Source organism: Acartia tonsa, chromosome 2 (assembly GCF_053477335.1).
Source record: "Acartia tonsa isolate MP-2025a chromosome 2, ASM5347733v1, whole genome shotgun sequence".
NCBI lineage: Eukaryota > Metazoa > Arthropoda > Copepoda > Calanoida > Acartiidae > Acartia > Acartia tonsa.
The window spans coordinates 11,063,708-11,089,466 of NC_137261.1; the positions used below are offsets into that span (position 1 = coordinate 11,063,708).

Here is a 25,759-nt window from a genome sequence, read left to right on the forward strand (position 1 = left end):
AATGAGAGCTACAATTGAATTTTCATCAGAGCATATTTAAATAAATTTGTATCTACAAATAACTTTCTTCTTTAATTATAGTTAAGTAGTTAAGTGCTGCTACTCTATAATTACAATCTTCTTTAAAAGGACTGTTAATGTTTATGATAATTCATATTAGATTTCAGCAATGTGAAGCTGCTTTGTTTAGGAGTGAGGGGGTGTTTGAGCTAATACTATTCAGAATCAAATCTTTAGTGGTGAAGCTACTCTATAATTCACTTTTTCTGTGTGTTAGTTAGTCCGTATCACTAAGGGGAAAATGTAATTTTCTTAGGTCTTATTGGAGACAGCTGAAATATTCAGTGAAGATTCTTTTGACATTTATTCTTTACAATGCCTTTTTGTCTGTCTGTTGGTCATGCTTCAAAAGACATATTACATATTCTCTCCTCTCATTTGTATTTGTTAAGAAAACTTAACATCTGCTCTCACTTTATGCATTTGACCATTACAAGATTTTTTGTGCTTTGCTACTAATGGTTGTTGTCATAAATGTTTTATTTTGACAATGATCAAAGTATAACCCAATAAATTTAGCATGTTAGTTTGTTTTTAAATTTTTGCAAGGGGGTACTTTCATGAATAAAAATATATCACAAATTCAGTTTGTCAAAAATATTAATAAGAAGAATGTTTATAAAAAAATAATACTAAAATTTTTGTTCTGATCCCACAATATAAGTTTCAAGTTAGTGTGAAACTGCATTTTGATACTCCGTGCATCATTTTACCCACAAACATGTCGCATAACTCTTTTTTTAATTTGAATCCCAAAAAAGCTTGGGTGTCTTTGATTTTTATCCTTATATAACAGTAACATGATGTCTATTTATCTATTTGTCTCAAAGGATCTCACTAACTGCTAGACAGATATGGTTTTTCTTTACATTAAAGCTTTATATACATATGTCCTGGCCATGTTTATAACTATTTTGGGAAAGGGTACCTCCGCAATATAAAAATTGCTCCTAACAAAAAATAACCCTCTAAAATTTTTGAAAAACTATGATCTTAAGTGTAGTTGCGACTCAACACCACCCCCCCCCCTCCCTCCCCTTCCTATCCCCAAGTGTCCCTAGAGGATTTAAGGGTACGTAGCCGCTAGTCCTTATATGGAAATAACGGGATGTATGTATATCTGTCTCTAGCAAAGGAACTCGTTATCCGCTGAACAGATGTGGACCTTGTTTTTTTTGTAAAACTTAAATAAACTTAAATTAAAAAATAGAGGGGATTAAATTCTAGTGCCCATAATGATTGCTGGGGGCGTAGCGTTTTTAGCATGGCAAGCATCGTTTTAGAATTAAAAAGAAAATAAATGTTTCAGTTAATAACAACCCAACAAATAATGTCTATAGCAATTTGATCAGCTGATTGGTTTTAATACTAGATGTTTTTTTAAGTAGCGCAGCTACTCTAAATCTAGGAAATAAATCTAATTTTGCTTAGAATTTACTTTTAGGTGTTTTAAACGTTGTAAATTGAAGATTTTATTTTGATAATTAACATTTTACAACAATACCCTCTATAAACTGTGAGGAAGTTTGATAAAATTACGTTTATTTTGCAAGCTTTTTTGAAAATACTTCATTATTTTTATAATTCTGACAAAATAGAATTTCTGTTTAAGTAAATAACATGGCCACAAAAAGGTTTAAGCAGTTATTGAAATATTTTATTACCATTCTTGCTAATTAAATAGTCGTTAACTATGTTTAATTTGCATTTTTTTAAAAGACAAGAAAAATATTCTACTTAAATGCTACTTTTATGAAGTTATCTTAAACCTTTTCCAAAAGTTTGTTTTATAAAAATATTTCATTTTCCATTGATTTTATTGATTATATAGGTTAAAAATATCAAAAGTATTTTTTAAAGACTATAGATTAATTTTGATTAATTCCGATTTTTAATTTTTTAATTTTTTTTCAAATCTGAAAGAATATGCCTGTCTTTTTAAAGAATAGATTATATAAAAAACTAAATTAAACATATTCAGGCTATCAAAAAGTTAAAAAATATTTTTTTTTACTATTAAATCGCTAATTTTTAAAATCATTAGATTTTAAGCTTATTTTGCATGGAAACACACTTTTTCAGTCATTTCTTCTCAACAATGGATCTTAAATGATTATTACTGAAAACTTTTATGAAAATGTTATTAACCAAAACTCCAAATAAAGGAAATAATTGCCGTTTGCGAAAATGTGTGCAAAAAGTTGCCAATATCTCGTTAGAAGGAACTTAATGGATTTTAATTTTTACTGCTTACGACTTAGTGGACTATAAACTATTAGAAAAGTATTACTTCAAGGTGGAATTTTAAGGGTCAACTTTTTTTCTTTTAAAATTCGCAGTGACATATTTAATTAAATCAAAATATAAGTATTTTCATTATCCATATATTATCTGATGCAAAAATCTAATCATGTACATTAGTGAGATTATAAATTTATCTTTTTTATTGTCCTATTCATGGAAAAAAGAAATTTAAAAAAATGCCATTTATGAAATCAAACTTACTACAGAGTACAAAAATTACAACGTCCATTCAAGCGCATCAAATATCCAATATTTATCATTTACTGGAAAAAATGAGATGTTTTAAAGATTTTTAAAATACATTGAAAGAATATTCATATTTTTGTGGTGCATATGTACAAAAGCATGCTGTAATTACTATTATCAATGAAAATATGCAATACTTTTTCATAGAAGAATTGCAATGAGTTGTTCTAGAGTTTGATTGGTTAGTTCAGAACAGACGTAAATGTCAAATTGACCTAATAACATCTTCGATTTTAAAAAAATCAGTTTCATTCTAGTTTATATAACATCATATCAAATTAACTTACATAGAGGTCATAGCAGAAATAAAAATATATATATTTCATTATCTTGACCCTTGAACTTAAAAAACGCTTCACTATATTTTTTACCCTTCCCTTTATCCTAAGATATTATTATGTCCCGTGCATATCCTTTAAAAACCCCGGGCCCATTTCAAATTCACATCCCGGTACTGCTACATATCCTACTCCTGTCCTTTAAAATCTCATGCCTGTACTTTTTTCCGGGGTCTTAAAACTATCCTGAATATATAGACCCCCTCTCCCCCTTTTTTGAGCCCGACAACTCAATATTGGCGCCCAGCAGATTTTTAAGCGCCGGCGCCTTAAACAGTTTCAAGTGAGTCTCTTCCGTGCACAGACCTGTGTGTTAATATCGCGCGCTAGCCCGAGCACGTATCTACGCTCACTGCAACCACCACACCGCACGTAAATACGTTTCTATCCGAGCGTATGTGCTGCGACCAACCCGCTCTACGGAGCGCGAATTGTGAATAAGTATTGGGTACACCGAAAATTTTTTGGTGCATCTAGAAAAAATTCAGTGAATTTTTGTGGATTTTTGATAAAATCAATTATAAATTGTGGATTTTAAGTGTTTTTATTGGTGATAAAAAAGTAAAAGTGTTACATACAGGTAAAATATACTTCTAAATAAAAGTTTAAGTTTCATATTTATAGTGATATTTTTAACGAAAAAATAATAGTAAAAAAAATAATGTTAAAAATAGATTTGTACAACATAAAAATTCAATTCCTGAAAAATATAATATTTTATTTCTCTTTCTTATAATTAAAAGAAAAACTATGAAGTAAGTTTTTAACATAATCAGTTTCGGCCTAATTAAAACAATTTTCGACAATTTGATAGTTTTGGGTAATTAAAAATCGTTTTCAAGCTTCGTTTGGACAGTTTTAACTTTAGTTTTTAAATTGATTTTGGAAAACTCAAAAAAAATTTAGCAATCTTTTATATGTTATAAATTTAAGTTTTAAAACTATTAAATAAAAATGCCCAATATTTTATCTTTTTAAAAGTTTATATCAGATAAAAATGTCTGTTTAATCTGTAAGAAATCCATCAAATTGTAATTATTAAAATGAATATTCCTCAATTTAGATAAATCTATAGAAATAAACGTTTTATTGAAGTAAACATAGAAGATTTTAATTATATGCCGAAGCAATGAAAAGATTTCAAGTTCTTGCTTCGGAAGGTATTGATAATAACTGATTTTCACTTCATTTTTAATATCATTTTAATAGTTATTCATTGCATCGTGTTAAAGACAGCTTTCCGCGGATATCAAAATAAAAACTTTTAAGATTAAAACTGGTATTAATGTAAATGTGAAAATTTTCTGTAATAAAATGCTATACAAGAGTTTTCAGTATGTCTGAAAACCGCTTCTAATTTAGAGAATATTAATCGGATTCGAAGCCAGACTGGAAAATAATTAAAAGAACCATGAAAAATAAGGGAAAAAACAAATATTTGATTATTATTAATGTTTCCAGAGAACTATGATTTTTAGTATTTATTTAATTATCTTAAATTACTGGTTATTGGTACTTATGGTTTTATGGACTTGATATGTTGAGTTTAGGTGCTAATTATATCACAACACCATAAATATCAATGACTAAATTTACTTAGTTAAGAAAGTAAAGACACTATTGAGCATTTAGCGTAATTTTACTTAGATTTTTGTTGATCTAGCGATCTAGTGTGGAATAGTTATTTATCACATCACATTAAAGACAGCTTTCCGCAGTTAGTATAATTAAAAACTTACAGCCCGGGATAACAGAATTGAATCAAATATTATATTTTTTAATTTGTTATTCTTAAAAATTTGTCTAAAATACAATACGATACATGATTTTGCAGTATATTAATTAGCTTTGAAGTCATACTGGAATATATTTTTATAATATTTTCACTTAGATAAATACAAATTCTAATGAAGAGAAAATATATGACTCTACGTGGCTAGAAATTAAATATAATTTTTATCATATTTTAAATTTCTTTCATGTTACTTTAGTATAAGGATTACAAATAATAATTCGCGATATATTGACAAAATAAGTTTTAAGAGTCTACGTAGCAACGAATTGGAATTTTTAACTTTTAAGGACAAATTAACAAATCTTTAATGATGCTTTTATAAAGTTTGGATAGGTAAGGTAGGAATATGCCCACGTAGGGTTTCAGCATCCCCCAGGGGCACTAAGATTGCGTTTTCTAGAAAAATGATAAAAATAAGGAGGAGAGGGGGGGGGGGCACGGGGTGTTCTTTGATCCATTTCTTGGCATTAGTAAAGGCACAAACGAAACTGACTTATACCCAAATTATGTACAAACCTTGCTTTAAAACAAATTTGTTAATTATATGATCCAAATTAATTCTCCAAAGCAATATAAAGTTAATTAAGAAAAAATACAATTTATATTTCAATCTGTCCATTTCATAAAAACTTTTAAAATAGTTTCAAATTAAAGTATTTTTATAATTTTAATCTTATAGTTTTTAAAAGTATGATGATATTTAAAAGAAATAATCTGTTAAACCTTAGCTATGTTAGGTAATGGTAAATCTGTTTCGCTATAAGAATCTTCTTTATCATATGTGTTTGTTTAATCGTATTTTTTTAAGTCAAAAAGTAACAAATTAAACAATTACAAGAAACAGAGCCCGGCAACCGTGTTCAGTTGCGACTAAGCCTCAAATTTGAACCTGTTTGGATGTTTTGAATTTTTTTTTTTAAAAAAGGTTGATTACTCTTACAGGCTTAGAGGCGGCTGACTCGCGGCTTCCAAGTACTTAAAAAAAACTTACAGACAAAATGTTCCATTGTTACGCTTTCTAGATTATACATAATTGATTTGAGAATATTCATGCCAGTTTTGAAACTAGTAGGACAATTCTAACATGCTTAAATGTACTGATTAAGCTACATAGAATCTTTATTTTGAAAAATTCAATCATTAAACCAAATATCATAAAATGTTTTACAGAAACAAAGAATGGATTTATCATTACTTGGATCTTACATCAGACTATGATGTTATAATAAAGTAAAACTTGTATCTGGCTAAAAAACGATCCCACTCTATTCACCCCATTTCTCCATCCTTTCCTAACTGACCAATGAAAAATGTCCATGTTAGTAATCTAAATTGACGAAAATTTTGTTTTGTCATTATATCCACGTATATTTTATATTCATTCAACAAACATACCGAGATTGATCCTAAAATCAATGAGATTACACCATATATCTGTTTTATATCACACTACATACATATACACCATTATTTTTTAGTAGGAAATCTACTCAATAATTTGCTTTGTCTGTCCGTCCGTCAGTTTAAAAGATTCCTATGATATATGCGCATCTAATATATACATTATTTTTTTGTCAGTTTCTCGGTCATGCTCTATAACTCACTTTGTCTGTTTGTCCATTCCATGATTTGTTTTGTAATTTGCTAATTATGGATGTTGCATCCTTGTTAGTAGTGTAGTTTCTCTATAGGTATATTATTTGTTGATTTATCGGCCTGTTATTCTTCACTTTTAATCAAATTGAATATCATCATCAAATAACCTTTAATTTATTCTTGACTTAGCCAAAACGATTTTTTAGCTATAATTACAATATTCAATTTTTAATTTATACATGTTTGTATTGTTAGCTTTTAGTCTGTAGAAAACATTGTAATACAATAATAATTACCATAGGAGTGTTAAAGAAAAACATGTTTTTTTTCTATTTTGATATTGAATTGAAAGCACAATATCCATAAGAGCTCTGAAATCAAACGGTATAACATACGAACATGAACACTTGTAGAGTGTCAAAACTTAATAAGCAGAATATTAATTTAAAGGTATACACAAAACTGTATTTAAACTTTCTGCAAAATTGTATAAATACAGTATTCTGTTTAAGGACATACATACATTTTTAGGTATTGATTACAGAGTTGATTCGCTTAAAATCTTGTATCTTGTTGTCTTAGGAATCAATGTTCCAAAAATCAGATGAATAGGATAAATATATCATACAAAAGTTGTTGTCAAAAAAGTAAAAAATCAGCATGTCCGTCTATCCATGGTTATGAAAGTCTCCTAGCTGATTTTAATCACTATTAATGTCGTACAAATCTGAAATGAGCTCGCTTTCAAGAATTAAAAGATAACCTCTAAAAAAAGATGCCCTACGGACAATTATGTCTCTTAAGTTAACCAAGTAGGGACAGGACAATCGACGATTAATTGATGTACACAACATCCAATTACGATAAACAAAATTACCCATTCTAAGATTAAAATTCTAGAAAAGTTTTGGCAATGCTAGATTGTAACGTTTCCAACCCAAAGTTTTTTTTATCAAACTTTGGGTAAAAGTATAATCAAACCATAAAGTTAGCAGATAAAATAAAAAATTTTAAACTATTTTAATTTAAAGAAAATTAAAGAAAATACTAATACTCTAAAGCAACCAATGATAAAATATGCCGAGATATATTTGATAGAATCTATATCCTATGTATTATCCCTGTATCTCTGTTCCATCCGTTTATCGAGACAGAAAATGTAGTTTAATTGAAATTCAATCGTAGAAACGTGCATACACACACCCGTAAGTGGATTTTTAGGATCTACAGTCCAATTTTTTGACGGATGGTAGAAAAATGTTCAATTTGTTGGATGCACTTTTCGTAGATTTTAAAGGTTTTCTAGTAAAGCATCAAAACCGATTAATATCTGCTGAATTAGAATCGGTTCCCAGTCATACTGAAAAATCATGTATAGCATCGTATTAAAGACATTAAGTTTTCTACGAATATTAAGATCATAAAATTAACTCCATTTTGTCAACCCGGGCCTTCGACCCCTCGGGGCTAACAAATTTGGTTTTAATCTTTTGATTTCATTTTAATGTCTGCGGAAAACTGTCTTTAATACGATGCGAGAAATAACTATTATTGTACAAATCTTTAAGATAATTTGTGTGGACCTTTTTGAAGCCTTGTTTGTTAGTTAATGATCTCTAAGTAATGTGTGTTTATAGTTTTTTCATCACCATAATAACATCATGGACACAGAGTTTATATTAATTTAATTACTTTAAGAAATGTAGTTATATAAGGAATTTTCAAGTATGAGTTCCAAATCGGCTAATATCCGCTGAATTAGAACCACTTTTCAGCCATACTGAAAAATCATGTATAGCATCTTATTACAGACAATTTTCCACAAATATTAACATACAAATCTTAAAATTAATACCAGTTTTGTTAGCCCTGGTTTTTGGCCCCTCGCGGGTAACTAACCTGATTATATATTCTTGTTATTAGATCCATTATTGTCCTACCACCATTTGTTATCATTAGAAACTATTAAGTCTGAAATATTGGTTTAGCTCAATGAAAAAATTCACTCTATATAAATCAATTTTTTAGGTGGCCAAAATGTATATTAAGTGAAGGTATTTCATTGCTTGGGAATGTGCGTCAATATTATAGAAATTTATATAAATTTGTATTTAAAAAAATAGAGTCTACGCCCCTTGAAGTCTTTAGAGGCACTTAAGGGGGGATCTATAAGAAGCTTTAATGTAAAGGTTTTATATAAATAATTCTTTTTTTATAAATATGTAGAAATCATACATATTTTTATGAGGAATGTTTTGACCAGTCGAAAAGATGAATAGCCTATTATATAAGGTAGTACGATTTTTTGTCTGTAGCTTAAGATTACGGTAACTACTGAACTAATTTGATTCTACATTCTAGGGAAGTTTCAAATAGGTCCCGGGATTGGCTTAGGCTATTTATTTTACATTTAAGTCTTCTATCTACTCTACCCTGCCCATTAAAACTAGAGTCCTTAGATGCTAGGAACGAAGCCGCTTTTTTTTATAGTAACAAACTAATTATCTTACATATTATGTCATCCTTTTAAAATTTGTATAAAAAACTTGCAATGGAATAAATTTAAAACAAGAAAGCTTAATGTTTAAATGGTAGCATAGAATTAAGCCTATCTTTATTGTACATTTTAAAGAGTTTAAACATTGTTACATACAGACAAAAATCATTTTCATAAAAATAATATAAATATAATAGAGTATTAGAAATTAGGGAGAAATTGATTTTATAATGATGGATCTATTATTATTTGTATCTTACACCAGATAATCATATACTCTAATAAATTAGCTGGCTAAAATAACAGACAGCCCCATCCACCCACTTTACACTTTACCTGCTGGACGAACGAACTGACCAATAAACGATGTCCATGTTAGCAACTTAATTTGACGATTTTTCTCCTGTCATAATATCCACATATTTTACATCCATGTTCATATTGCTGTTTCTCTGGTGTTATTTGTTTTGAATTTTTTAAGGAACTCTCTTCATAGAACTCGAGATAAGCAACTGTTTTACTTGAAACATTTAACATGATATTATTCTTAATTGTTAATGTTTATTACATTTATTTATGCAATATTTTGCAAGTAGCACGTGTACAGATAATTCCCAAAGTAGGTCTTTAATATGGATATACGTGGATATTATGGAAGGGGAAAATTGTCGGTAATTTAGGTTGCTGCATTGGACTTCACTTATTGGTCAATTTCTTCATCCAGTAGGAGGAAAGGGAATGGGTTAAAGAAGCTGGATGGGGACTTGGGAAGATGTGAATTATCCTAGAAAGTTTTTTCTGAAGCGTAAGATTTCGATATCTACTGAACTGATTTATTTCTCTATTATGGGAGAGCTTTACATAAGTCCTAAGATGATTTTAGGCTATTTTTTCAGAATTCCTCAAAAAAATTCAATATATGCTAAGAACGCTAGTAATAAAAAAGAGATAATTTTTTTATTGAATTTAATATTGAAATTTCTATCATGAGCGCTGTAAAACTTTCAAGATTTTCATCTACAAAATATCATTTAAAATTGCCTATTTTTTTGTTATTGAAGCTGACGGCTTCAAATTTGATGTATTGGGTCTATTTGTGGTAGTCATACAGTTGTAAGAGCAGTGTATTTCTTACAGGTTTCCTTCAAACCAATAAATACTTTTTTATGTCTTGCCTCATTTACTATATCATGTTTTTATTCATTGTGACTAACTAAAATAAGAAACAATAAAGTTTTAGAGTAGCTATGCTACTAAAAACCTGTCTGTCTATCTACTGACAATTTGTCTCATGTGAAAATGAGAAGAATGCCTCTTAGCAAAAAATGTCATGGCGAGATTTTGAGAATATTTTTGTCTGCCTACTTTTGACGCCAGGCCACGACTTTTTGACACTCAAATAGGTGGCTAGAAATGAGAATGAGGAGAGGGACTTTTTTTGACACCCAAATAGCTTTATATTTTTATTGTGAGGGTAGGGGGATTTTCTAATACTCGTAGGGCAATGGAAAAATAGTTTGATAAACAGAAAATAAAAAATCCAAAATTATTATTCATTTGTCTCCTAAAATTAATAAAAATTTAAGAAATTTTTTTATTTTGTTTTGTAAAAGGATTATATTAAAAATGTCCTAAATAATGATTTGATGGCAATACCTTCTATTTTACTATTACTATGCATGTTCACTTAGTTGTAATTAAATAAAGATTTAATCATCTTACATTGAACTTTGACTGACTGCTATTCTCTATCGTATTTCATGCATTATTATAATTGATTGTCCTATGCCTGAGTCCCTGTGTGCTACTCGTATAAATTGATGCATTATTATAATTGATTGTCCTATGCCTGAGTCCCTGTGTGCTACTCGTATAAATTGATGCATTATTATAATTGATTGTCCTATGCCTGAGTCCCTGTATGCTACTCGTATAAATTGATGCTCTATTGTATGCTGATGCTTGACAATAAACACACATTTTAGGATCAATTTTATGGGTGTTCAAACACTTACACATAGTATCACATTTCCATAAAGCAAAAAACTACGAATATTAATTACTAGTAGCTATGCCCTTAGAGGTCTCTCGAGGAAGTTAAGGTGGGTGGTGGGGGAAGACGAACCCAACATATTTTCAATTCTATGTTTTAAATAGAACTCTGAATTAATTAATTTTTTTCTGGAGGCGATTTCTCCTTGGGAGTGTGGTAGTTCCCCTCCCCCAAAATATTTGTATACTTTCCCAGGACCTGTGTGAAGCTGCATAGTAAAAGTAAAGTAAACCGTATTGAAAAAAAAAAAGACAGAAAGAGAGATTCACAAACATCCAGTTACTTTTACATATAGATATTACGGAGAATGTGTAATGATGACGTAGGACTTTAGCCCCTCGGGTTTAACAAAATTGGTTTTAATCGTATATTTTTTCATTTAAATATTCACGGAAAGCTGTCTATAATACGATGCTATAAATAACTATTTTGATGATTTCTTAGTGTGTAACCTGTTCGGAAGTGTATGGACACTAATTTTTATGTGCTACTGTCAATGGATTACAATTAATAGAATGCTAGGAACCCCGAACCCTAGTGTTTTACTTCTCTGTTATACATATACTTCTCTTGTTAGCCTCAAGTGGTAGCATTATTATATTTCATTTTACTATCATCGAAAAGTTGTCTATAATACGATGAGATAAATAACAATTCAAAATGAATAAAATATCTATTATGGTTTTCCAAAACTTTTACTACTTTTATAAACAACAACATAATAAATATGATAGGGTGTTAAATCATTTGAATAAAACAAAGAGGAAAGGAGCAGTTAATAATAATAATATGCTAAACTAATAATTTGGAAATTTGTGGGAATCGATGAACACCGTATACAAAACACTATATAATTTTATTTGAATCAGAGTTTTTTATTTTGAAATATTTCTTCTCTTGCTTGAAAATTATCTTAAAGTTATCTATTTCCACTTTCTAAAACTTGTAAACAAAGTATACTGTCATAATATCATTGGAATAAAAATGGAATATAGTTGAAAAGATTGAAATATAAATTTTTTTAATGATTGGTCCCGTCATTTTTATCTCTTTTGTTAGTTTTCAAAATAATTGTATTTTTTAATCTGTTTTTATTTTCAGGTAATGTTTTGGGGGAGGGTACCACCACCCTCTCAAGATAAATCGCCCCTAGAAAAAAAATACTAAGCCACTAGTAGGTAATTAAGCAAATTTAATTATTATTGTCGTTTTTAAAAAGTTATTTGTGCCTGTTATATCAGTAATTAGTTAACCAATTGCCATACTTGTTTTTCTTTCTTGTTTTATAGTTTTTAGATTGCCACCCACTTTGTCTACCCATTTATATGGGGATTCCTGAAACATCTTTTTTTATAGAAGTATTACAGCACAATTATAGATTAGTTTAAGCTGAAATTATGGTGTTGAACATTGCTTTGTAGTCTTTGGAATCACTTTTAAAAGGACTCTCCACAGAAAAATCAACTTTGGATTTTTGAAAATCTAACCTGAAATTATTATTCTCTGTTAAATTTTAAGCATTTTTTGTTTTTGTGGCATCGCGATCAAAGCCCTATGAAATTTTTTACCTCCTTTAAGTGAATCCTCCCGCCATTCAATTTGTGCTGCTTTAGTGATTTTTAGCTTCCTATGTTGCCGCATTCATCGCCCTTCTCCGCCGCTACTCCGCTATTCATTGCTGTACGTCGCGGTTCAATACATGCTCCCCTCTCCCTTGTTCAGAAATTAAATGGAGGCTGGGGGTGTTGTGTATAGCGACGTACGCAATGTATAGCGGAATAGCGGCGGAGAAGGGCGATGAATGCGGTAACTGCAGCAAAAGATGGTTATATTTGGCGGAGGCGAACACAAAATGGAAGCGGCAGGATTGTCCAGTCAAGGAAGAGGATAAATCGTAGAGCGGCCGGTTGCAATGGAGCAAATGTTCTTTAGCGGCAAACATATATTGAGTGGAGGAAAGTGTAGTATATATTGTTATAGCTGCAGTACAAATAGGCGGCGGACAAAATTTTCAAAGGGCTTTGATTGCGATGCCACAAAAACAAAAAATGCCTAAAACTGAACAGAGAATAATAGTTTCAGGTTAGATTTTTAAAATTCCGATGTTGATTTTTCTGTGGAGAGTCCTTTTAAATGACATTTGTTGCTTTGGTAATCCAAGATCTGTGGATATGAAAATAGAAAATTAAATTTTTCCTTAAAAAAAACACAAAAAACAGCTTTATGGAGATTTTTAAAAAGTATAAAATCCTTCTTCATGGTGGTTTGGATTTTGCGATATTCTTGGCTGCTATTCTAAATAAATGTCTACTTTTGTTATTATATTAGTCTATGAAATAAATATCCTAGTAAAAAATTATCTATATATACAACCCCAAAGTTATAAATTATGAAAATACTTTATTACTAATTGGTCTATAATTTTCTCTCTTTTTCCCCTGCAGTCTCCAGGACTAAACGTTTCATTGTTCATTCATTGCTGCAAACAAATCAGTGGCGTGATGAGGGTTTTGCCAGGGGAGTGCGCCAAGCACACCCGAAAATTTTGACACATCCCTAAAGATTTACAGACAATATCAAATAGGAGAAGACCCATGTTTAGGAGAATGTAGAGGGGTGTAGGGGATCTATCCACTCCCCTTAATTTTGCCAGGGGCACTTGGGTTTTAAAGCTTTCCTAGTCATACAAGAAATTGTAACTGTAAAGGAGAATCATATAGGGTCAGCTTACACAAACAGACATACACATTATACATTTTCACATTATGTTACTTTTTTTATAAGGATAATATGATTATATTGATTTTTTTTGGTTGTTTTTAAGGAAAACCAAAATTTAAATAAGGACGTTCATTTTAATTGGGATAAAAAGATTTATGTGGCTACGAGTTACACAAAAGAATTTTTAACATAAAGGTTCAACCCACAGATAAATACGGGGCCCTAATTCTTGAATTTTTTTTAAAATGTAGATAAAACAATTGTACTCTCCTTTAAAGTGCCCAACTAACACTAAAACTCCCCCCCTTCCCCTCCTTATTTTAAGAATTAGGGGAGTAGTGTTTTTCCCGTACGCCTAACCCTTATGGAGGGCCATAACTCTTCGAGGCCTATACCTGTGGTGCCCTATTCTGACCTAAAGTAAAACAAAAACAGACCACCCATCCCTCTTCCAATTTACTATTTATTTAAAAGGGGATAAGAGGGGTCTAAGTTTGGCTAATTTATTTTAGGGAAACCGCTCTTAATGAGAAAAATTTAGTTTAGAATGAATCCCCATGTAAACATTTTAGGCAAATAAGAAGGTAATATTTGCAAAAAGTCCTTTAAGTCTGGACACAATCGTACTTTAATTGGTTATTTGAGACGCTTTTTACGCAAATTTATACAATATATTAGTAGTTCAGTTTGATACAAGCACAATTTTGCACAAAAGTGGTGCAGTAATGTTTAATTTTTAATATTTCAAATTTTTCTTGTATTCGCCTCCAACCAAGTTTTTTCCCTAAAAGTAAGGGGATAGTACCCAAACGTTTTCATGCTCAGTCTTGCTGTCTACGAGATTTTACTGGACACACAAAGATGTTACACTTTCAGTGGCGTAAACGAATAAACTCCATGGGGGAGGGGGGGGGGGCAAAAGGGACTTTAAAAATTTGACACCCGCTTAATAAAAAACGAGGGGATGTAGGTTGGTGTAATATAGAATCAAGATGGATTTTATTATAGTCATGTGGGTGTAGGGGTTATGAGCCTTATTACGAAATATTTACCCCACTTAATTTTGACCAGAGGGGGTGGGTGTATTCTAATGTTTTAATTTCTTTATTTGGTGATCTCATCTAAGGTTGAATATTTCATACATATTTAGACATCCTCAAAATTTGACACTTCTTATTTTGCCCCCTTCAAAATTTCAAAACACATTTGATTCCTTAAAAACCCCACAGTTTACCCCCCAAAAAATAAAAGCTTGTACGTCCCTGGTTTCATACTTTAATCATGCATATGAAAAACACCTCTGAATACACAAACATATAAACATGTAAAAAATTTGTGCATAAAGCACATCTTCGTAAACACCATTGTTTTCTTTTATTTATAATATGTTATTATCTATCAGATATTATAATCATGGATATAAAATTTTTACTTTGAAGAGCTAAACTTATTATAATCGTTTTAGCATTCAAAGACGCATCAGCTAAAATTCATAAATAAATACGTTTACCTGTATAAGTAAATGGACAATGGACGATAAATTGCTATAATTCCCAATGATTATAAACAAAAATAACCCTTCCTATTAAAAATTATTTGTTGTAAATTTTAGACCCTACTATGTTTTCATCAAAGTTTGATATAAATACCTCAATTTTTTGGGCCAGCAAATAAGAGAGCATGCATATACAACTTTGGGTACCAGTGTAATTTACAGTCAAACTTTCCTGGTTATAATTTCATTATTTTAAATTAAAACCAATCCATAATTTCTTGCATCCATTATTGTGCACCTAAAGTTTGGTATGAAGATGACTTGATAATGATAACCTTTCAAATTTTTAACATACAAACCATGTTTTATAATTCTTTGGTTCCGACACTCTTTACCATGTAAAATCATATTATTATTTTGTCCATAAGAAGTTTAGGATTGACATCCTGTTGGTGGAACTTAATTAAACTATTGTACTTTGTATTAGCATGTGAGAGAATAAGAGTTAGAGACTTAGAGCATACAGTGTTTATAGTGTAGATATTTTAAATTTTTTCTCCAATTTACTTGCTAATATGGACCTTATTTATTGGTCAGTTCGTTCATCCAGTAATAGTGGAGGGGATGGAGTAAAGAAGGTTGATGGGGGGTATCGTTTTTTTAGCCACATGCAAGTATTACTTTTTCTTTAGAGTACATGAAAATATGGTGCAACATCCAAGTAATAATATATCGATTAATAAGTAGGATCAGGAAAGCATACTGTTTTTTATATATTTTAATTTACGACATGCTATGGTTATTTGTGTTCTTGTTCTTTCATACACTCATACATGTATGTAATATGTATGTAGTCCATCCATAGATAATTCTAAAAGTATGTGTATGAGTATTTTAACAAAAATTAAATTCTACAATGGACAATTACGTTCAATATTAAGTAAATTTTAGGCCAAAAATAGCAAAGAAGACAAATTTCCTCAAGGTACCAAGAAAGCCCTCCTCATCCCCCATTTTTGAAATAAACATAAATAAGGGAATGGGAGCTAGTTTCTCGTTTTCTTTATAACTTCATATATGGTTACTGGTTATATTGGATATGGATAAACTTCCCTTTTATTTTAAGCATCAAATTACGCAACATTTGTTGTAGAGAAGCTTCGCTTTAGAGAATCTAGTTTAGTAGAATTTAAAAATACCCAATTGTTAATTATCTATGAGTTGAAAAGTAAATTGAAAAATACTTTATGTGCCCTGTTTTAAATATCCCACCCACTTATATCTTTAAAACATACACATGACTTACAAAAGCCAATATTTTTCCTTGTACAGGTTGGGGCAAATAAGACCGGACAAACTTTAAATGGCCATAGCGCCAAAACTACTTGACCGATCAAGACGTTTGACCCCACCATAAAAAGCTTAGGTAATTACCTTTTAGCACAAAAAAATCTTTGGACGAAGATGGGCTCGTACTTCGAGCTGGTCGCCCTTATGTTCAACAAGGCAGATTCGAAATGCGCCGGTGGAATAATCTGGATTCTCAACTAGGACCCACTAAATCGAATCTCAGCCCATCTGTAGATGAGGTAGAGTTATGCAACTTGCTGGGGATACTATTAGATACATAAGTAAGACACTAGAAAAGACTAGAGCTCTCTATCTAAAGTGGCTTGGCTGTAGTACTCCAGCAAAGTGAAACTTGGCAGATTTAAAGATGTCAAAAATTGTGTGAAATCGTGAAAATTTCTCGGTTCTCGACGTTAGAGACCCATATTGTCTTAACCTCTTTTCGAGGAAGCTTTGTGTTTATCAAGTTCGAAATTAAATTCCTTATCATTAAACCAAAAACAAAGCGCAAATGTCGTCTTTTAGGGCTTTCCTTTCATAATGTGGCGCGGCATAGAGTGTTTGTTTATTTTGAAGCGCACGTTCTTTACTTTTGAATGAGATATGAGAGTGTGAAGATTTCGGAGAACAAAATTGGGCCTATCATTGGTCTCATTGAGTGCGAACTACCCTAGTATATCAGGGATTTGAAACCATAAGAGCTTCAGGTAGAATTTGTTAATTTGATTAAGAAGTATGGTGTATAGGACGATTATATGTAGTTTTAAAAAAAGGCTTTAGCCAGCTAAACATGAAACTTAATTATGTTTAATATATGTTTTAGTAATTTTTATGTGCCTTATTGTTGCATTTAACAATGATTTATTAAACCAAATAATTTTCCTTTAAAGCCAAAGTTTCCAAAGATTCTTTAACCATAAGAAAAGAAAAAGATTTTTTTTAGTGCTCAAAGTTTTAAGATAACGAATAATATTTTATTCTGTTTATTAATTGATCTTGTAATTTCAGGTCTTTTGAAATAATTTCATCAATAAATCTATATTCAAACCTGCTGTTGAATCTTGATGGTTCCTGGTATTGGGGGTTTTGTATGTTCGCCAACTGATCTCGTGAACTTCCCGCTAATTCGGAAGTCCAAGCTCAACCAAAGTGTCATGGTTGAGACAATTTCAAAATATCTGATGAATAGGCGTTAGCATTCATCAAGAGATCAATAGCATCTAGTGAATTATTGATGCAATAAACTGTGACAATTTTTCTGTGAAATAAGTACCTAGTGAATCAATATGCCACTAACCAAAAAGCAGAAAATTGAGCGAGCAATCGCTATTGGCAGTGAAAGGCTAGAAGTTTTTGATGAACAGTTAAAATTGTTTTATGACAATCTAAAAGCCTGCCAAAGTTTTAGTTCATGTGAAAATGTGAATGTAAAATCAATTCGTGACATTTTTAGTGAGGTCAAGGACCAATCTGACCTAATAAAAAGTCTAAAACCTGCCGTGGAGACTAGTGAGCTGCGCGAGTTCAAGCGTGATTTGGATGAAGCTAGTGAGCAGAAAACTGTTGCAGATAAAGTTTATGCGTCGTTGGAGCAGTGTACAAAAATTCTGTACTGGCTTGACAATGATTCAGATGACGCGAGGTCAAGCACTGTCGCCAGGAACCTTGACGTCATTGAGAAGGTGAAGATGGACATGGGAGTGCTTAAAATTTCCGTGGAGTTGCGCCAAGAAGTACGTGATATGTACCGAAGGCTTAGAGAGATGGAACGTCGTTCATCTAACCTGGATGAGAGTGGGACACCTGCCATGCTCTCCAGAAGTATGTCTGCTGTGGATATTCGGAGTTCCAACCCGCAGTATGGGCGCTGGGACAACAGTTTGTTGCCGTCGTTCGACGGTACTGACACGGATTACCCAAACTTTAAACAGGTCTTTAAGGATCTATGCTCTGGTTATGGATTTGCTGACCAGAGGTTAAGCCTGATGTTGTGTATGGAGAAGGTAATAACCAACCCGGAACTACGCAAGCAAGTGTCAGCGATTAGAGATCACAATGAACAATGGGCGTTTCTTGACCAGATGTTTTTATCAAACACTCGCCGGTTCATGAGGATTTTAACTAAGTTGAACAAGATGAAACCTGTGGATAAACCTGTGGACGTGGTTAGCGCAATTGCTACCTTCAAGAGCATGATGCAGGAGGTAGAAGCCATCGTTGGTTCTGCAGCTAAGGATTACAACCACCTAACTCTCATTCATATTTTTAAAGACAAGTGCCCTGAAAATTTGAGAGACAAAATTATGATGGAGCTAGGTAGCATGAACCAACCCAACATCCCGAAGATTGTTGAACTGCTGGAGAGGACCAGGGGTGCCATGTTGGCTGGTGATATGTCCTATGACAATGGCGCCGGCAAGAGAAATCGTGATAGAGCTGCCGCCGCGCAAGTATCTGGCCGCAGCGACAATAAGAATGGAAAGGCTGGGAAGGACAAGGCTTCCAAGTGGAACAGTGCATGTCCTGTGGAGAGCTGCAAGGAGAAGCACCCGATTTTCCGTTGCCTCACGTTTAAGAAGATGGATGTGGTTGACCGAAAGAAAATTGTCCAGCAGAAGAAGTTATGTGAACTCTGCTTGTGCGACGGCCATACTGCTGACAAGTGTAATAAATCTGAGAAGCTTGGTGTTTGTGGTACTAATAATTGCGACAGATACCATTCCAGGTTACTCCATGAGGCTAGTGCTGGTGTGAATACAGTCTACAAGTCAAGTTCTGCACCCAGCCCCTGTACCTTCTTACTTCAGTTAGTTCCTGTTGTAGCACCTGGCGGCGGCACCTGCCACGCCACGGTAATGTTTGACTCCGGGGCAAATTTGCCACTTGTGTCTGAGAAGTTATCCAACAAGTTGAAGCTGAAATCTACTGGCAGATATACAACTATTTCTGTAGCTGATGGCAGTGAGTCTTCCTGCCGCAATGTTGTGTTTTATCTGAAGGATAGGGACGGCAATCTGAGGGAGTTTGAGGCAGCTGTCATGCCTACCCTCGGCGGGGCCAACGAGATGCGCTCGGTCCACCCCGAAACTGCCGCCGAGATATTTAAAATGCCGCCAGAAAGGTTTACATATATTAGTGGAGGCTTAGATATCATCATTGGAAATACACATCCTGACGTGTTTCCTTCAACCTACCAGAAAGTGGGCCAGTCTATGTTGTGGCGAACCATTTTTGGTAGTGGTTTTATCTGTACGAGTGCTGATGGTGGAGCTGGAGATCAAAAGTCGGCTTATAAGGCTGTCAGTGTCAGTGGAGGCACTTTGCCAGACTTTCTGACGTCTGAATCGTTTGGCATACAGCCGCAGGCACTTTGTCCAGGATGTACTGCTTGTCAAGAGTGCAAGGCTATGGCCGACGGCACTACCTGGGACCAGCGTGAGAGGCAGAGGATAATTGAGGCAGGTTTAACCCTAGACTTGCAGTCCAACAAGTGGACAGGTCAATATGCTTATATTGAAGATCCTCACACTTTACCCTACAATGAAAGTTTAGCCCGCAAAATTGCTGAAAAGGATCGTGCCAGGATGGTCAAGGAAGGTACCTATGGAATGTATGTGGAGGTATTCAACGACGCCATAAGAAGAGGCGTTTTCCAAAAAGCCACGCCTGAAGAGTTGCAGTATGAAGGACCTAAGTCTTGTTCATCAATAGTGGTTGCTTTCAAGGAGGATTCAAGTTCCACACCCATGCGATTGTGTGCAAATAGTTCTCTGACGTTCAAGGGTACCAGTTTTAATAACATAATGCTGGGAGGCCCGCCGCCAATGCAGAAGATATTTTATCATTTGATGCTTTTCCGCGGTTACAAGGTTGGTATAACCGCGGATATCTCCAAGTTTTATAACTCCATCCTGGCCACAGAGTTCGACAGCCAGATGAAGAGAGTTTTATTTTCCCCGACGCCAGATGGTCCACTTGAAATTTACCTGACCAAAGTTGTAAATTTCGGCGAGTTAGCTGCGGGAAATTTGGCAGTTACAGCCCTGAAGTTGACGTCCCGCCTGTTCGGCGGAAAGAGTGAAGCAGAGGTCAAGGAGATGTATGGAGAGGGACAAATAAATGGTAGTGAAATTGTTGCCAAACCTGAATTATGGAAGGAGCCACAAATACCTACCTACCCTGATGAGGAATTCAAGTTACCTCAGATTCCAGTTGCAGTCAAGCTTGAGAAGCACAGCTTCATAGATGACGTTATTTCGGGAGCAGGATCGAAGCCAGAAGCCAAGGAGATGATGAAAGAGGCCGACAGGATTATCGGTAAAGGTAGTTTTTCCTTCAAACAAGTCATTTATTCTGGAGATGATTGCCAGCATACCAAGGTTCTCGGGCTGATATGGAAGCCAGCCACCGATGTGTTGTCCATCGCCACAAGAGTCAATCAAGATGGTAAAGTCAAGGGAAGGAAGGTGAAAGAGGATGCTGATTTGTACAACCTCCAGGACGCCTTGGACGAGAATCTGACAAAGAAGATGGTCCATAGGTTCGCCGCCCAAACCTTCGACCCGATCGGGCTTTGCAGCCCTATTCTGTTGAGAATTAAACTTGTCCTGCGGAAAACCTGTTTGCTGAATTTGGGCTGGCAAGATTTCATTCCAAAAAGTCTACGGGATGAACTTGTTCAGTCGCTGGAGGACAGAGCTGAGGTCGCTAAATTGGAGTTTGACCGTTGTGTGGTTCCGGATGAACCAACTGGCCTTCCATCCTTGATGATGTTTTCGGATGGGTCATCAGAGGCTTATGCATCTAATGCATATTTGAGGTGGCCAACTAGACAAGGTTTTGAAACGTTTCTGCTAGCCACCAAGTCAAGAGTTGCGCCGGTCAAGTGTGAGTCAATTCCACGCCTTGAGTTGATGGGGTGCCAGATGTCCACAAGGTTGGCAAAGTCCGTCAGAGATGCCCTGCCTTTTGATGTTATCAGAGTGATGTATTTTACTGATTCATCGTGTGTTTTATCACAAATAGTTTCCAACAGTGCTATGTTGAACACATTTAATTCTCATCGTATTGGAGAAATTCAATCTGCGACCAACAAGGATGACTGGAGGTGGGTCCCGGGGACGCAAAACGTTGCAGATTTGGGCACCAGAAGCACCTGCAAAGTATCAGATTTGGGACCAGGTTCCAGGTACAGATTGGGCCCAGAATGGTTGCGCCAGGATGAAAGTGCGTGGCCGGTGAAAACTGCCGAAGAAGTCAAGCAGGTTTTACCCCCTGAGGAGTTGAATACCAAAATGGTTAAGTTATGTTCAATGAAAGTTGCCGGAGAAGCCGCTGAAGATGTCTTTAGGTTTAAGCACAGGAGGTCATTTGGACAGGCCAAACGTATTATGGCAGCTGTCCTGCAAGTTGCGAACACCTGGTTGAGGAAGCTAAAGAGCAGACAAGAAGGTAAGGCTACAGCCGCTGGTAGTCATGTAGCAGCCGCAGATGCTGTGTACAAGCCGTCTTTGTACAATTTTATGGCGGCGGCGGAACTTTTCATTGTGTCCCGAAGCCAAGAGGATGAGTGGATAAATGATGCTAAAGGCAATTATGCGTCATTAAATCCATTAGTGCATGAAGTATCATTGACCTGGCCTGTCGTTGGTCCCGGTGGAAATTATGTGACCAGGGAGATGAGGATTCTTAAAATGGTTGGTCGAGGACAGCCAGTCATTGACGCCATTACTGGCGGCCGTAAAATGATATTTGAAGACATGCCAGGTTTAATAATTTTGGAGCCTGGTAATTGGTTAGCTGCTGTTTTTATGAGAGAAGCGCATGTTGAGCTTCACTCTGGTGTCCGTGGAACTTTAGCTGAGAGCCGCCGTTGGTGCTGGATTGTGAAGGCAAGGAGGTTGGCCATCATGGAAGTGAAGAAATGTTGGCCCTGCAGTGTTGAGAGGGCTAAGGAATGTCGTGCTACCATGAAGGAGGTGTTACCTGACAAGTTGGTCCCGAGCAGGCCTTTTGAAGCTGTGCAAGTCGACCTGATGGGTCCGCTGGTTACGAGGAGAGCTGCCGCCAAAACGAGGAGTCAGACAGCAACGAAGAAGGTGTGGGTGTTCGTGGTGGTCTGCAGATTCTCAGGGGCGTTGTGGTTAGATGCCTTGGAAAAGTATGATACCAGCAGTATCCTGTTGTCCCTGCGCAAGTTGGAAGCTGTTCATTGTTTGCCGAAGATCATAGTAAGCGACATGGGCACACAATTATCCGGTGCTCGCAAGGTTTTAGAGCAGAGGTTGGGCAGCCAGGTAGAGTTTTCTTGGTCTCAGATCCCGGCCCGAGCCCACCATTATATTGGGCAGGCTGAGAAAATGGTGGGATTAACCAAGAGATTGCTGTCCAAGAAGTTGGTGAATAGTTCTGTTAATTTCAACGAGCTCCTGGTGCTGTTGGCGGAGGTCAGTAAAATTATGAATAGCAGACCACTGACGATTGAAGCTGCGAACGACGTGGAGAATTGGCGGCTAATTACCCCTGGCCAGCTGCTGGGAAATGTTGACCGCCAGCCGTTGTGCAATGTGGCGATGAAACCGGAGGACCAAATTTCCTCCAGGTTGAAGTTGTTGGAAGATTTATCTGCCCAGTTTTGGACTGCCTACCGCCAGGAGATCCTACCGAAGATATTACGGATGTCCAAGTGGAAGGATGAGATGGCAGAGCCACTAGCTGATGGAGATGTAGTTCTGGTTACGAGTACCAATCCGCTGATGAGATGTTTGAGGATGGGCCGAGTGACGAGAATTGAGGATGGAAGAAAGACGGCAAGAGTCTTGTTCAGACTGACGGATAAATCTCCCCTAGAAGAACATGCTGTATCAGTCAGGCAGTTGTTAAAAATTATGATTAATAATTGATTCTTATTTTATGGAAATTGAGATTTTTTTTAGTAAAAAAGCCACATTTTTCATATGCCTATTTTTATGCCTAAAATAAGAATCAAATGAAATGCGATTAAATATTCTTCTATTTCATATGCTCAAATTTAATTTTATTGAGTTTAATTTCTTTTCAAAAGTACAATTCATTTTAAAACTTACCTGAAAAGTTTAACAAAAAGGAATAAATGTGTCGAGGTTGCGTGATTCGATATTTATTCTATGAAAAAAATCAAGTATTTTTTAGCAGATTTTTTTTAAAATTATATATGAATTTCAACCAAGTAAAACGTTTTTATTCAGATCAAGGAATGATTGAAAATTCATATTTAAAGTTTTTTTTTACAAAGAAAAATTGGTATTTTTTTCATAATTTCAATGAAAATTCTAACGAAGATATTAATATTTTGCTATTCTTTAAGTATTAAAAAGTTTTATTGTTGATTAAGATATTACAGTTCTTATTCATTAGGTTTGAAAAACTTTCTGCCCAAGGATTTTGAAAAATTTTTTCTTACTACTCTTTTTGATGCTTAACAAATTTAGTTTTAAGTACCTATAAATCTTAATTTTCTTGTCTAAGATTTATTTCGTTTTATTTTTACATTATTTGTTTACATTTACATTTCAACCTGATTTCGTAGGTACTTATTGATTTATTAATAATGATTTATTGCCTATTGATTATGAAATGATTATTAATTAGTATAGTTGTTATATTTACAACATCATGATTAATAGGATTATCTATTTTAGGATTGTGTATGTGATCTTGTGATTGTCATGTGCATGGAATGTTGTATAGTACAAACCAATCCCATCCTTCTATCCTAAAATGTGAGGTATTATGAGTCCTAGTCAGGAGTATAATATTGTGTATGCATTTCACGGGGTTTCATTTAGTTAGGAGCAAAATTGTCACGTTTTCGGGATGTGGCCATTCTCATGTGATTATGGTGAGTTGAGTTTAGTGAGAAATGTTGCTAGTGCTCAGCGCGAAAAAAACCTTGAATCTCGTTAAGGAAGTTAATTTGACTTTCAAACGGGGGGTGTGTCTTAACCTCTTTTCGAGGAAGCTTTGTGTTTATCAAGTTCGAAATTAAATTCCTTATCATTAAACCAAAAACAAAGCGCAAATGTCGTCTTTTAGGGCTTTCCTTTCATAATGTGGCGCGGCATAGAGTGTTTGTTTATTTTGAAGCGCACGTTCTTTACTTTTGAATGAGATATGAGAGTGTGAAGATTTCGGAGAACAAAATTGGGCCTATCATTGGTCTCATTGAGTGCGAACTACCCTAGTATATCAGGGATTTGAAACCATAAGAGCTTCAGGTAGAATTTGTTAATTTGATTAAGAAGTATGGTGTATAGGACGATTATATGTAGTTTTAAAAAAAGGCTTTAGCCAGCTAAACATGAAACTTAATTATGTTTAATATATGTTTTAGTAATTTTTATGTGCCTTATTGTTGCATTTAACAATGATTTATTAAACCAAATAATTTTCCTTTAAAGCCAAAGTTTCCAAAGATTCTTTAACCATAAGAAAAGAAAAAGATTTTTTTTAGTGCTCAAAGTTTTAAGATAACGAATAATATTTTATTCTGTTTATTAATTGATCTTGTAATTTCAGGTCTTTTGAAATAATTTCATCAATAAATCTATATTCAAACCTGCTGTTGAATCTTGATGGTTCCTGGTATTGGGGGTTTTGTATGTTCGCCAACTGATCTCGTGAACTTCCCGCTAATTCGGAAGTCCAAGCTCAACCAAAGTGTCATGGTTGAGACACATATGGAACTTAAAAACTCATTTTAGACTATGAATTGCGCTGACAAACCTAGCTGAATCTTCATGCCATTTCCAAAAATGTATAGAACGTCGTTCCAGCTTAACTGTCGTCCAAATAAGAGCCTCCGTGTCAAAGGGTAGCGTTAAAGTTGGGTAAATTTGGATCCTGCGGTTACTCACGTTCCTAAAGAAATGGGGCCTCCCAGCAGCCCGTTCTTAATTCAATGGATTTTTAAGCCTAGGGCTACTTTGAAGCATGCACCAATAGACGTTCATATACAACAAAGACCTCCCTCATTGCCACCATCAAGGAGAAATCGCCAGCTTGGACAGGGACATGGTGACCAGGGCCTGCGGGCGGTTCAGGGGGCGGGTGAAGGCGGTAATTGAAGCTGGCGGCGATTTTATTGAATAATCTAATAGTCATATACCTATTTTGCTTGCCAGTTTTTAAAATTCAATAAAATCTTTAAAATTGACGATTTTATGTTAATTTGTTTAGAAGTTAGAATTTGTCCGGTCTTATTTGCCCCACCCTGTATATATTTTTTAAGCAGCTAAGCTGAAATGTATTTATATAGTTTAAAACT

At 34.2% G+C, this 25,759-nt stretch overlaps 2 protein-coding genes and 1 long non-coding RNA gene across 3 annotated transcripts in view; all 3 read left to right on the forward strand.

The window, feature by feature from the left end:
* Positions 1-3,232: 3,232 nt before the first annotated feature.
* LOC145312396 (death-associated protein kinase 1-like) overlaps positions 3,233-25,759 on the forward strand; it is a 463,414-nt gene continuing 440,887 nt past the window's right edge. The window contains exon 1 of the mRNA XM_080151633.1: positions 3,233-3,528. The gene's annotated coding sequence lies outside the window, so the exon portion shown is untranslated. The remainder of the gene's footprint in view (positions 3,529-25,759) is intronic.
* LOC145304331 (uncharacterized) lies at positions 16,883-23,604 on the forward strand. Its single transcript, XM_080146200.1, has 2 exons — positions 16,883-17,162; positions 17,464-23,604. The coding sequence occupies exon 2, from the start codon at positions 17,742-17,744 to the stop codon at positions 23,355-23,357; it is 5,616 nt and encodes a 1,871-aa protein (XP_080002326.1). The 5' UTR covers positions 16,883-17,162; positions 17,464-17,741; the 3' UTR covers positions 23,358-23,604.
* LOC145312707 (uncharacterized) lies at positions 24,594-25,050 on the forward strand. The gene is made up of 2 exons (XR_013877084.1): positions 24,594-24,710; positions 25,012-25,050. It is a non-coding gene; the product is annotated as an uncharacterized LOC145312707 (long non-coding RNA).

What these genes read in the sequence shown, in the direction of transcription:
- LOC145304331 (XM_080146200.1), top strand. Translation starts at nt 17,742, where the DNA reads ATGCCACTAACCAAAAAGCAGAAAATTGAGCGAGCAATCGCTATTGGC.